The following is a 12805-nucleotide window of genomic DNA, read 5'->3' as shown; positions in this document are numbered from 1 at the left end:
TGTTCTCCATTCCCTTTTTAATAATTCCTAACATTGTTTCCTTTTCTGATCGCCACCACACGCTGGGCCAAGATTTACAATGTATTGTCCATGATGATGCACAGATCCTTTTCCTGGGTGGTAACTCCTAATATGGAACCTAACATCGTGTTACTATAATTTGTATTATTTTTCCCCATGTGGATCACTTTGCATTTGTCCACATTAAATTTCATCTTCCATTTGGATGCCCAGTCTCACAAGGTCCTGCATTTTCTCAATCCACTTGTGATTTAACAATTTGGAATAATTTTGTGCTGTCTGCAAATTTGATCACCTCACTTATTCCCATTTCCAAATCATGTATAAATATATTAAAAAAGCATCAGGCCTAGAACAGATCCCTGGGGCATTCTGCTGTTTGCTTTCCTTCGCTGAGAAAACTGACCATTTAAGTCCTAATTTCTTTTTCCTGTCTTTTAAACAGTTTGCAATCCACAATAGGACATTGCCTCCTATCCTATGGCTTTTTAATTTTCTCAGGAGGCTCTCATGAGGCACTTTGTCAAATGCCTTCTGAAAATCCAGATATACTATATCCACCTGCTTACCTTTATCCACATGTTGATTAACCCCTTCAAAATAAAACATAGCAAATTAGTGAGGCAAAACTTCCCTCCATGTTGGTGGTGTCCCATTAAGTCCTGTCTGTCTGTATGTTCTGTGATTTTTTTGTTCTTTAGAATAGTTTCCATGATTTTTTCCGGCATCACATTGGCCACCTTCCAGTCTTCAGGTACAATAAACGTTTTTAAAGCTGGGTTACAAATTACTAGTAATAGGTCTGCAGTTTCATTTTTTAATTCTTTAATCTAACTGGCACTAATGAATCATTTTAAAGAAAAATCTGAAGTAGAATTTGCTGCGCCAGTGGATTGTCTCTGAACGTTTTGAAGATCTATAGCAATTTTTTTTTTTTGGGGGGGGGGGCCTATTTTCCCCAAATCATGCCAGGGAAAAATCAAATGCATTTCCCCAGTGAATCTGAGAGAAATCCAAAATTTCTGTCAAACCTAAACAAATCTGAAATGGACCTGGGTTTGAGCTTGATTTTGAATTGTTCACACCTCTCTACACATGCTCTCAATTTGTCAATATTGGTGTTGTTTAAAAAAAAAAGAAATCAAAACCAGATTAGGTAATGGCTATCAGGATGCCTTAATGGTGGCATAGCATGCTATATACATTGACACTAGAGATGTAAGAATACTATTGTAATTTTTAAACAGAGCCTGACTTTTTTGTTTGTCCTTCATACTTTGGTTTCTATGCAGCATCAGCCCAAATACTCTTATAAATCTTATGGAAAGCACATAAAATAGAAGACTTGCAATTTGTGTACAGATATGTCTTGTAAGTAGGCAGTCCTCTTTATCCAGTATGCATTACTGTAGATTAAACACTATTGAACAAGATGCGTACCGCAGAAATGTTCAGATTTGTCTTGTAGATCACCATTCTCATCCAAATGGATAGCCTTGTTCCAGAACGGCTGTGGTTAGAGCCATTTGCTGAAGTGCATCAGCAGAATTATTAGCACAATGAAGTGGTAGACATTAGAGTGGACCATCCTGAGGGTTAGTGGACTAACTGGAAGGAGTACTTTAGAAAAGCAATGTAGGGCAGCTGTGATCTGAAGCTCTATTCATACTCTCAATAGGCACTTAACCATTGCACTGCTAAGGCTATTATGCTAAGCAAACTGCAGAAGTAGGTCAAATCAGATTCATCATCGTAGAACTGAAAGGTTTAAAGTTCTACTTTCCTATTATCACAAAGGAGATTTTGACTTTTGATAATTCAAGTCAATATTTCCTTTATAGTTTCTGAGCTATATAGTATTTTAATACCTATATTACATTGTCCAAGCACACAATTCACCCCCATTTAATTTTGGCCTCTGCATGGCAAACAGAGAAAATGATCTGGGCTTTGCTGAATAACAACTTGTCAAGGGTATTATTCACAAGACAGTCATTAAAAAGTATATATATTTATTCATCATGGACCACAAAAAGATATTTAGATCACGTTGGAGCCCTCCATAAAGGCTCCGTTAACGATCTCCATTCAGGTTATGAACCTGCCCACACACCTTTGCACACTTTCCAGACATTCGCAAAAAACATGTCAGGCCTTTTGCTTCTTATTTGTGGAAAATTTTATAGCCACAGCTTTATTAATAATCAACAGGATTGATAGTTAACCTCAACAATTATGTTACAGCACCAAACGCTGGTATACCAACCCAAATATCGAATGTCGCCAAGCAATTTTCTTGTATGTTTCTACATTTTTATAAATATATCAGAATTGAAACAAGTTGCAAATGATATCTTTCTACACATCCAAATGGACTAACACGGCAGCCAAAATTCTTTGCTATAAACATTAGAGATGTGGTTCGTTTTTCGCCTGAATTAGGAAATTACCCGAAATTTCCTACTTCGTTGTTGTTTCGGAGGCCCCGAAACCCGAAAAGAATTTTCCCCGAATTTCGGGGAAATTTTGTTTTTCGGGTTTGCCTGGGGGGAGGGGCACAAATTTTTTTAAAATTAAAAACCACCCCAAACCACCCCAAACATTTAAATTAACTATAATACATCACCCCCCCCTGATCCCGATCCCTCCCCAAGACTTACGAAGTACATCCCTGGTGGTCCAGCGGGGTCCCGGGTTCTATTTGCCCTCCGTGCCCGTGCTACTGCAAGCCGTGCTCTTTAAAATGGTGCTGAATAGCCTCTGAACTACCATGTCACAGGGGCTACCGGCGCCATTGGTCAGCCCCTGTCACATGGCCATCAGCGCCATCTTGTGCTCCTGTCATGTGACTGGAGCTGACCAATGGCGCCGAAAGCCTCTGTGACATAGTATGGGCAAAGGCTATCGGCGCCATTTTGATTACTGGCAGCTGACAACGAAATCGCTCCCGGACCCCCGCTGGACCCCCAGGGATTATTGGCCTTGGGGGGGTCAGGAGGGGGCACCTGACCCCCCCAAGGCTTGCCATATATAAGCTCATATATTCAGAAAGATGGCAAGGACTTTCTCAAGAAAATATAAAAAGGATGGTTGCACTGTGTCTCAATCCAAAACAAAAAGTGACATATTTACATATTGTAACTTATGGAGGTAATTTTCAAAGGAGTTACACATGTAAATGTAACATACTATCATAGCAATTTTCAAAAGCCCATATATATGCACTTAAAGCCTACTGACAATCCAGTTCTGAAAGATTTAGTGGGGGAACTGAAGGAAATTCAGCAAAGGAGTCTGATTCCAAAGTTAAGATCATCACAGATGAGAATTAAATTTATCACTTTTTTATTTGCAATGTTTAGAAAATGGACAAAAAAAAATCTGTGCCCCATTTTGGATTAAAATGACCAATGATTAAACACGAGGCAATTTGAAAGCCTCATGGCTGGTAGTGGTTGTAATTAACAGGTCACTAAAATCATTCGGCCCAATTTTAAAAGGGCCACATGCGTAAAAACAGGGGGGTTATGTGCGTAGTCTGGCCTTACGTGCGCTGCACACGTTTTCGGAAGGACCCAGCTACACGCGTAAACCTGTTACACGCCAAAGTGCCAGGTCTCTCCAAAGGGGCGGGCCTGGAGGTGTGGTCGGGCTGGGACAGCGCCATTAGACGCTGTCCCAGGGAAGCGCACACCGGCAGCCGGCTAGCGCGCGATTACTTCTGCTCTCCAGGAGCAGTAAGTAATCGAACAAAAAAAAGCAAGTAGCTAGGAAGGGGTTAGGGGTCGGTGAGGAGAGGGGAAGAGGTAGGAAGATTAGGTAGTGGTATAGGGAAGTTCCCTCTTAGTCCGCTCCTTAATTGGAGCAGACTGGGAGGGAACTGGGGAAACCCTACTCCCATTGCCGCATGTGGCCTTTTAAAATCCCCCCCCCCCCCCACACGAGCGGGGCCATCTGCCCGCACATGCATGTGCGGACGGTAAATTCCACTGCACATGTGCACGCGGATATCATTTTATAACACACAAACACTGGGAACCGCTCATACATGGACACACGCGCGGGTCTTAAAATCAACCCCATTGCTTTCAACTTTGCATTATGGAAAACTCATTCAGGTGTTAAAACAGTGTTTTGGTTAATATGTAATAACTCTGCAGTATAATATAAATGGAAAATGCATGCTCTAGAGCCCATGGGAGTAAGGGATGTGCAATCCCAAAATTTTTGGTTTGGCTTGGTTTTTTTTTTTGTCTGTATTTAGTTTGGTTTAATTTTTTTTTTAGTTTGGTTCATTTGCCAAACAACAAAAAGAACTACACACAACCCCTAAAACAAAAAATATCTTTGAACCGATGATAAACACAAAAAAAAACTTGGGCCTTCTGTGGCCCTGGCTGGGCCATGCGAAGTCAAAAAAGGAACCAGTCCTGGCTCTGAGGCCCAGTCTTGGCACAGAGGCCCAGCCTGAGGCCGTGCCATATATCAAAGTGATGCCATCTCCAGAGGAAGGAGCCACAATGACGTCACTCCAGCGCTATCTTCCAAGTGGACAGTGTAATTTATGAATTACAGGGACTTGAAGATGATTTTGGGAGGTCTGGGCCTAGGCTGCAGGACCTAAATCTCCGATCTAGGTCTAGGCCTTGGACATGGGCCTGGGTCTTGAGTCAGGCCTTTGTATCAGGCCTAGGTGCTGGGCAAGGATCAGGCCTAGGCCTCAGTAATGGGTTCAAGTCTCTGTACCAGGCCTGGCCTAAGCCTAGGCCTTGGCACTGGCCCAGCACCAAGTCCTGGTTCCACTGGAGGCCTTTTTTTTGTTTTTGTTCTGGGGGGTTTTTTTGGGGGGGGGGGGGGGGTTTTTAATGCAACGAATATGAAAATAACCTAAAATGTTCAGGTACTTTTGCAGGAGGTGAAAATAGCTTCTTTCATTACATTATTTGCATTCGTTAAAAATATCATCACATCCCTAAAGGGAATCCAGTTTAATAATATTGGTATTTTATTGTCTACTTATCGTATATAGCTTTTTGTTGTCATACTGCTGAAATGCATTTAGGGCTCCACCCATTGATGAACCTGTATAATATTTTAAATTATCACCAGAAATCTAATTTAAGTTAATCTCTTCTACAGCCACTGATGAAGAATCAGTCATTATGCAGCGTGAAAGGATACAAAGTAGTGCATCACACTTCAAATAATGACTCTTGGTCAGAATATATAGGCAATGAAACAAGATATGCATTTCTGTGGACTGAGAGTGTACATACCGTTACAGTTCTAGCCATCAACTCAGTTGGAGCTTCTTTAACAAATTCTAATTTAACATTATCAGAGGAAACTAGCACAGGTAAGAGCAGCCATAGAAGAGGTTGTGCCAATAGTTTTGACGTGTGTGAAAACCCACCAAGGTGAAACTTGCAGACAGTCCAATTCCGGATATTCCATAACTTTATTGTGCACTTGCTTATTGACATGCATTAGTAGTTTCTTTTGAATTTTTCTCTAGCATATATTAACGAACCAGGCATAAGAATTATTAACAACTAATAAGGCTGGGCCAGTTCATGACTCTGGCATTGCTGTACGCTGTTATGTGCAAAGTTCCCCGGTTTTGATTCTCGATTTATTTTTTTTAAGATCAGGTGGGATGAAGGGGATATTGGACCTTGATTGTTTTAAGCATGGGGTAGGGGGGTCACTGGCTTGGGGGAGAGGTGGGGGGTGCAGATTTGACGTGGGCTAGCACTGATTTTCAGCTGTGCCTGGCTAAATTTAGGCGCCCTAAAATCTGTTACCTGCTGCATAATTGTCTAAGCTGGCAAGGTGTAGTCACCATAAGTTTATTTATGTGTTTTTGTCATTTTCTTTTGCAAGTAAATGTTGTGCATTCCTTCCGTGCTTACCTCATAAACTCCAGCAGTGTAGCTCTTTCTTGGACCCTCTTACCCGGTGTTCGAGGTTTAACGGCTTTTGTGGTTGAATGGGAAAACCTAAACAGAGAAGAGCAAATAAAATGGATACAGGTTCCTTCAAATATGAGCAGATTCTATGTCACTGGTGAGTTCTTTACTGTACAGGACATGCAATGGCTTTTAACCTGTGTAAGTTTGTCCAGTTGTGTGCTAAGATGTGCTAACACTTAATTAGATGGTGTGATTTTAAAAGTTCAAGAGATAATAAATGTGGGATTTCATGAAACCAAATAAGTTCATAGACTGGAATCCATGTGTGTGTGTGTGATTTGCTGCTGCATTTGTGTGTTGGTCACTCTGTATGTCTTGCTCCAGAAACCATATTTGCACTTCCGTTTCAGGAGGTTTAATGATTTGATTTCCTTTCCTTAGGGTCTGCTCTTAGTACCAAATATTGTGCCCTAATAAATTTAATTGAACCTGAAATACAATGCAAATTATTTTCTTATGGGGCACACAAAGACAGCACTACACATGTTAATATGGGTAAAATGGCCTTCCAAATATTGGCCTGAATAATGGGTAAGAGGATGTGCACTGTGTATGTAACCCTGCATCTAATTTTAGTGGCTTGGAAAAATGATTGCGTTATGTCACAGCCCAGGTACTTCTACCTGCTGGGAAACATTCACAAAGAGAAAAGAAGCAGTCCAGGGGCTTGGGGATGTAGGGAGAGCAATTATACGTATAGAGATTTGCTTTCGAAATCTTTGACCCATGGAGCAAAACCCATACCAGTGCCACTGAAGCTCTCAGGTTCTTTCCCGATGAAAAAAAGCAGCCCTGGACATTTGCAGCTGTTTCGTTCAAGGTACTTATGTTGGTGAAAAGCATTTTTTCCCAGCACCTTTGATGTACTTGGACCGGTGCTTTTCAATATATTTATATAAATGATCTGGAAAGGAATACGACGAGTGAGATTATCAAATTTGCAAAACTATTCAGAGTAGTTAAATCACAAGCAGATTGTGATACATTGCAGGAGGACCTTGCAAGACTGGAAGATTGGGCATCCAAATGGCAGATGAAATTTAATGTGGACAAATGCAAGGTGTTGCATATAGGGAAAAATAACCCTTGCTGTAGTTACACGATGTTAGGTTCCATATTAGGAGCTACCACCCAGGAAAAAGATCTAGGCATCATAGTGGATAATACTTTAAAATCGTCGGCTCAGTGTGCTGCAACAGTCAAAAAACATGCAGTCAAGCAGAATGTTAGGAATTATTAGGAAGGGAATAGTTAATAAAACGGAAAATGTCATAATGCCTCTGTATCGCTCCATGGTGAGACCGCACCTTGAATACTGTGTACAATTCTGGTCGCTGCATCTCAAAAAAGATATAGTTGCGATGGAGAAGGTACAGAGAAGGGCAACCAAAATGATAAAGGGGGTGGAACAGCTCCCCTATGAGGAAAGGCTGAAGAGGTTAGGGCTGTTCAGCTTGGAGAAGAGACGGCTGAGGGGGGATATGATAGAGTTCTTTAAGATCACGAGAGGTCTTGAACGAGTAGATGTGAATCAGTTATTTACACTTTTGGATAATAGAAGGACTAGGGGGCATTCCATGAATTTAGCAAGTAGCACATTTAAGACTAATCGGAGAAAATGTTTTCTCACTCAACGCACAATTAAGCTCTGGAATTTGTTGCCAGAGGATGTGGTTAGTGCAGTTAGTGTAGCTGGGTTCAAAAAAGGTTTGGATAAGTTCTTGAGGGAGAAGTCCATTAACTGCTATTAATCAAGTTTACTTAGGGAATAGCCACTGCTATTAATTGCATCAGTAGCTTGGGATGTTATTAGTGTTTGGGTAATTGCCAGGTTCTTGTGGCCTGGTTTGGCCTCTGTTGGAAACAGGATGCTGGGCTTGATGGACCCTTGGTCTGACCCAGCATGGCAATTTATGTTCTTATATTCTTATACTTGAGCTAGTACTGAGAATTAATCAAAATGGGGTATTCAATGGGATGTGCATTCGTTGCTCCATTCATTTCAGCAGGCACCCACCTACATGCATGCATACCATCAGTTTTGCATGCCTATCTTCTGTTCATGAGATACATGCAAAATGCCAAAATGAATGGACCAATGAATGCACATCCCTAATATTCATACCTATGTGGTCAGATGTAAAATGATTAAAGTATTCATACACTGCCACATGTATAATCATATCTCCAGTGCTCATTTTTATGATATTTTATAGTTTGCAAATTTAAAAAAGCCTCATCAAAAAACCCACGCTTTTGATAAACAGCAATGGATACTTAAATTAGCAAATGAAAAAGCCACTGGACATGATATGGCCAAGTTTTGGCATATAAATGCCTGCTTCGGGGCAATTACTCACAAGCACTCTAGTGCCATTGGAATATGTTTGCAACAGGAAAGCGCCACTAGAAATTACTGAAAAATTCATAAGATACAGTCTTTCTGTCTCCTCCTTTGCTGAAAATGGTTGACAAAAAAATAAAATTGCAGAGGGATCATACATTTTAGCCCATGTTCTATCAAAGAGAGGCTTTTGAGATTGTACTGATGTGTGTGTGTGTGGGTGTGTGCGTATATCCCTCTTTCTTCCAAATGGCAAGAGGTGCAATTTCCAAATTTTGGGGAGCTGTAGGCACTTGGACAGAGATCAGCTCTTTGCATTTTCCAAGGTTGCAGGGTGATTAGAAGAGGGATATTCAAACTGACAAATCTAGGCACAGCATGTTTAGATCAGCAAGACTTGGAGGGTTATACAATAGTTGAGAGGGTTAGATCTGGAATAGGCAAGTTTCAGTACATGGGAGATCTCTATGTGAGAAGCTTGTATTTGTTTCTTGATGGCATGATACTGAGCTGCCAATCAAGACCACATACAGGCCGATTCAGAAAAACGCACGGGAGAGCGGGCGAGTGCCCACAGGCCACTCTCCTGGGCGCGCGATTCAGGAGGGTGGCCTATGCAATTAGGGCCCGCGGTAAAAGGAGCGGCGGCTGTCAGCGGGTTTGACAGCCGACGCTCAATTTTGCCGGCATCGGTTCTTAAACCCGCTGACAGCCATGGGTTCGGAAAACGGACGCTGGCATAATTGAGCGTCCGTCTTCCGACCCGCGGGCCGTTGGCTGATTAAAATTTTTTTTTTTTAATTTTTACTTTTTTTTTTTACTTTTGGGGCCTCTGACTTAATATCGCGCGGGAACAACTAATAGCGCCATCAACATGCATTTGTAAAACAAGTCCATTCGTGATTTTCCATTGCAGACACTTCTGATTGCACTGGAGAGGATGTGATTTGGCATATAAATTCCTAAAGCAGGAATTTATATGCCAAAATGGCCATGTAGGGACCAGAGGCTTTTTCAATTGATAAGCTAAGCTCCCCTTGCTATTTATTTGGACTGAAGACTAACCTGGGTGGCTATTTTGTATTTGTAAGCTATAAAAAAAATTCTTAAAAATGAAAACTGGGGCTGCAGTTATATCTGTAGATGTATATGCACATTTTTGATCACTGAAATCTGTCCATTTTACCGATAATCAAAATTTTACAGACAATCAAAATGCTTCATTCTGAATTTCTGATTATTGGTATTCAGGTCTTTCAGTTTATTTGCTTTTGTGCAACTGACATTTTTTTTCTTTTTTTGATGTTTTGCTTGCGCAAATCTCTGGTTTCCTCATTATTGATTCATGTTTTTAAAAGTGTCATTAGTTTTATAGTGTGGGATAGATTTGATTGAAGGATTGTGAATTGGCTGAGCATTGTGCGGTGTTAGAACCTTGTGGTACTTTAAAATCCATATTCAGTCCACTATAGTACAACCACCTCTGGAAAAGAATACCAAGTTGTACAGTAGCACACCCCATTTTCTTCTAAGAAAGCCAGAGAGCCAAGGAAGAGGCTAAACCCACCAAACTCGTTTTATTTTATGTCTCCAGGACCAGAATCAAGCCTGGATCTTGGAGGCTTGTTACATGAAATCTCCAGGGGAAAGAGGTGTGGTCTAGTTAGGACACTGCCAAAAAAGCAAACCGGAAACCGATCCAAAACAGCAGTTGTGACCAAAACAAGAGGATCAGTGAACACCAGGAGTTCTTTTATTTTGCACAAAACATCATAAAAAGCCCGACTCAGGCCGAGTTTCGCTCTTTGAGCTGCTTCAGGGGCTATTATGTGTAATGCCGGTGGTTTGTTTCCATGCAGCAGTTCAGCCTCTTTTAGAAATGTTACAATTGCCTTCAGGACAAACAGTGATGAATACACCTCCACTCAAATGCCGGCACAAAAACATCAGCGGCAAGTTCCACTTTGGGTAGGAGCTCAGCCAAATAGATACTAGCCTTTAGACAGTCAAAGCCATACATTTTACAGCCTCTGCAAGTGGCTACCTTCATGACCCTCAGCATTTCACTTTATTTTCCTGTGCCTTTGGGACCCGGTTGGAAAGAAGACCTTTATGATTTAACCTGCCGTTTCTGCTCAACAAATTATTTTTTTAATCTAAAAACTGGAACACAATACTATCACCTAATAACTCAGAAATGTATTAACTCTAGGACTCTTTCATTGGTGCCCCCTATAGCTAGTCATCAGACCAAGAGCTGAAGGGTTTATAGCAATTGTTTTCATCCTGCTTGCTTATACGGTTCATCTTTAAATAGAAGCATGAGATTCTTTGAAAGCCCCATGATAGCGATCACTTGTATCCAGAAATACAATACCAACAGTATGCACTTACACATCATTTGTAAATACATAATTTAAAGGTCTCTTTTTTAAAAGGAACATTGTTTTGCTATAAATGTTTATTAATGAATAACATTTTTCCATACCACTATAAACTGTTTTCATTAAAATTAACCATCTATTTCTCACACCACCCTACTAGTAGCAGCATCTCAATATGCAGAAGCAAAATGCACCACTAGAGATGAAATATGCCAGGAAAAAAACAAGGGCCATTTATACCATCTTGTTTTTCTCTGCTTCCTGTTTCATAAAGTAAACATTCGTCCTGTCCTCCGCTCCTCCAAAGTAAACCCTGCTGACCAGCCCCCCAGGCTGTTACAACCTCTTCTCTAGCTCCCTGTTTTCCTAACGCCCTTCGAGGGGTGGATTCTGAAGCAGGGGCTGGAAGATTCAGCAGCATAACTTCTGAAAATTCGGTGGCACGTATAAATGCATATGGAAAAAATACAGTTTTAGGAAAAATCTTGATGGACCCTTGGTCTGACCCAGCATGGCAATTTCTTATGTTCTTATGTCACATTTTTAAAATGTTCCTTAAAAAGAACATATTTTCCCCACTTGAATCGTTCTTATTTTTCCTTTTCCATTTTTCCTCATTGTCTTTGTTCCCTTTCCTTTTCTTCTCATCTCTTTCTCTCCTCTTACCCCACTCTGTTACTACAGATTCCACCTCTCAGTTGTCTGAGTTGTCACATTTCCTTGCAATTTGTCATTGTTCTTCCAATCTCTCCTTTTTTTCCCCTCCAGTTTACTCTTGCTTCACTCATTTCCTCTTCACCCTTTCCTCTTCCCCTTTTTTTTTACCCCAGCCCTCCCCACTCTCTCCTTTCTTCCTCCAATGCTTTTACCCCTCGTTCTTCTCTTCCCTCTCATCTACTTTCTTTTCTCTCATTCTTTCCTTCCCTACCCCATCCATCTCACCAGCTTCCCTTGCTCTTTTCTTCTCCTGAACATTTCTTCATCTCTTCCCTCCCCGACGCATTATCTCTCTCTTCCCCCTCTATTTTCCCCTTCCCATCTCTCATTTGTCCCTTCCCAGGGGTGGTTCAAGACGATCTGCTGCCTGAGGCCAGGAAAGAGAATATGCCCTCCCCCTCCCGGCCCGGCCTGGCACAGGTCAAATCAGTGAGAAGGCAAAAAGGGGAGATCCCCCTTGGCACTTAGCCCTTTTGGCTATTTGAAATGCTAGGGAAAGAGAGGATGCAGGGTCGGGATTCCCAGAGGAGTGGTAGATAGGGTGCTAATGATATTTCCAGGAAGCTGGCAGGACCCCTTCCACCTGCCTCCCAACTTTCCCTGGCATTTGCCCCCTAGGTAACTTGAAGATGGCTGAATGATGTGACTCTCAGAGCTGGTGCCAAGGGTATTAGGTGCCCTACGTGAACCTTACAGCCTTGCGCACAACTTCTGCCCCCAGCCCTCGGCCCTCCCCATGCACAATTAAAAAATTATGCATTTATAATAGATTTTATATGAAACAGGACACAGTAAAATCTCTGAGGTAAAAACATCACTTATAACAGAAACATTATGGGCCAGATCTTAAAAAATACGTGCGGGCGTAGATTTGTTCGTGCAACCCGGCGCGAACAAATCTACGACCGATTTTATAACATGCGCGTGCAGCCGCGTGCATGTTATAAAATCTGGGGTTGGCGCACGCCAGGGGGTGCGAAATCGGAGCGGCCTTGGAGGGAAAAGTTTTTTGCGATCCCCTCCACCTTCCCCTCCCTTCCCCTATCTAGCCCACCTCCCAGCCCTACCTAAATCCCCCCCCCACGCCTGCCGGCCAACTGCTGGCACACAAACGTGCCGGAGGACTCAGGAACGCAAGATAGGCTCGGTGCGTGCAGGGGCAGCTTTTCGGGGGTTAGGCGTGCAACCCTTTGAAAATCTGCCCCTATATTTACGTGCACCGTTGTGGTGCCAACCAGAAAACCCTGCAAAAAAAGACACTTGGAACCCATGTGGTATTGGGTCTATTGTGAAGTGCGTTAGGTGCGAGCTTGGCCCTCAGAAAGCCTTGAGTAAACTGAATTACAAGTTACAATATGGTAAACCTC

General features: G+C 41.9%; 1 protein-coding gene across 8 annotated transcripts in view; it reads left to right on the top strand.

The window, feature by feature from the left end:
• Positions 1-12805, top strand: part of LEPR (leptin receptor) — a 147877-nt gene that overhangs the window by 104467 nt on the left and 30605 nt on the right. For all 8 annotated transcript variants that reach the window (XM_029617720.1, XM_029617722.1, XM_029617721.1 and 5 more), the window contains 2 exons: positions 5161-5377; positions 5905-6087. In XM_029617720.1, the coding sequence (XP_029473580.1) occupies positions 5161-5377; positions 5905-6087 (400 nt within the window). The remainder of the gene's footprint in view (positions 1-5160; positions 5378-5904; positions 6088-12805) is intronic.

The sequence above is a fragment of the Rhinatrema bivittatum genome, chromosome 10 (genome assembly GCF_901001135.1).
Source record: "Rhinatrema bivittatum chromosome 10, aRhiBiv1.1, whole genome shotgun sequence".
In the NCBI taxonomy this organism is placed as follows: domain Eukaryota; kingdom Metazoa; phylum Chordata; class Amphibia; order Gymnophiona; family Rhinatrematidae; genus Rhinatrema; species Rhinatrema bivittatum.
This window is presented reverse-complemented; position numbering and strand designations above follow the sequence as displayed.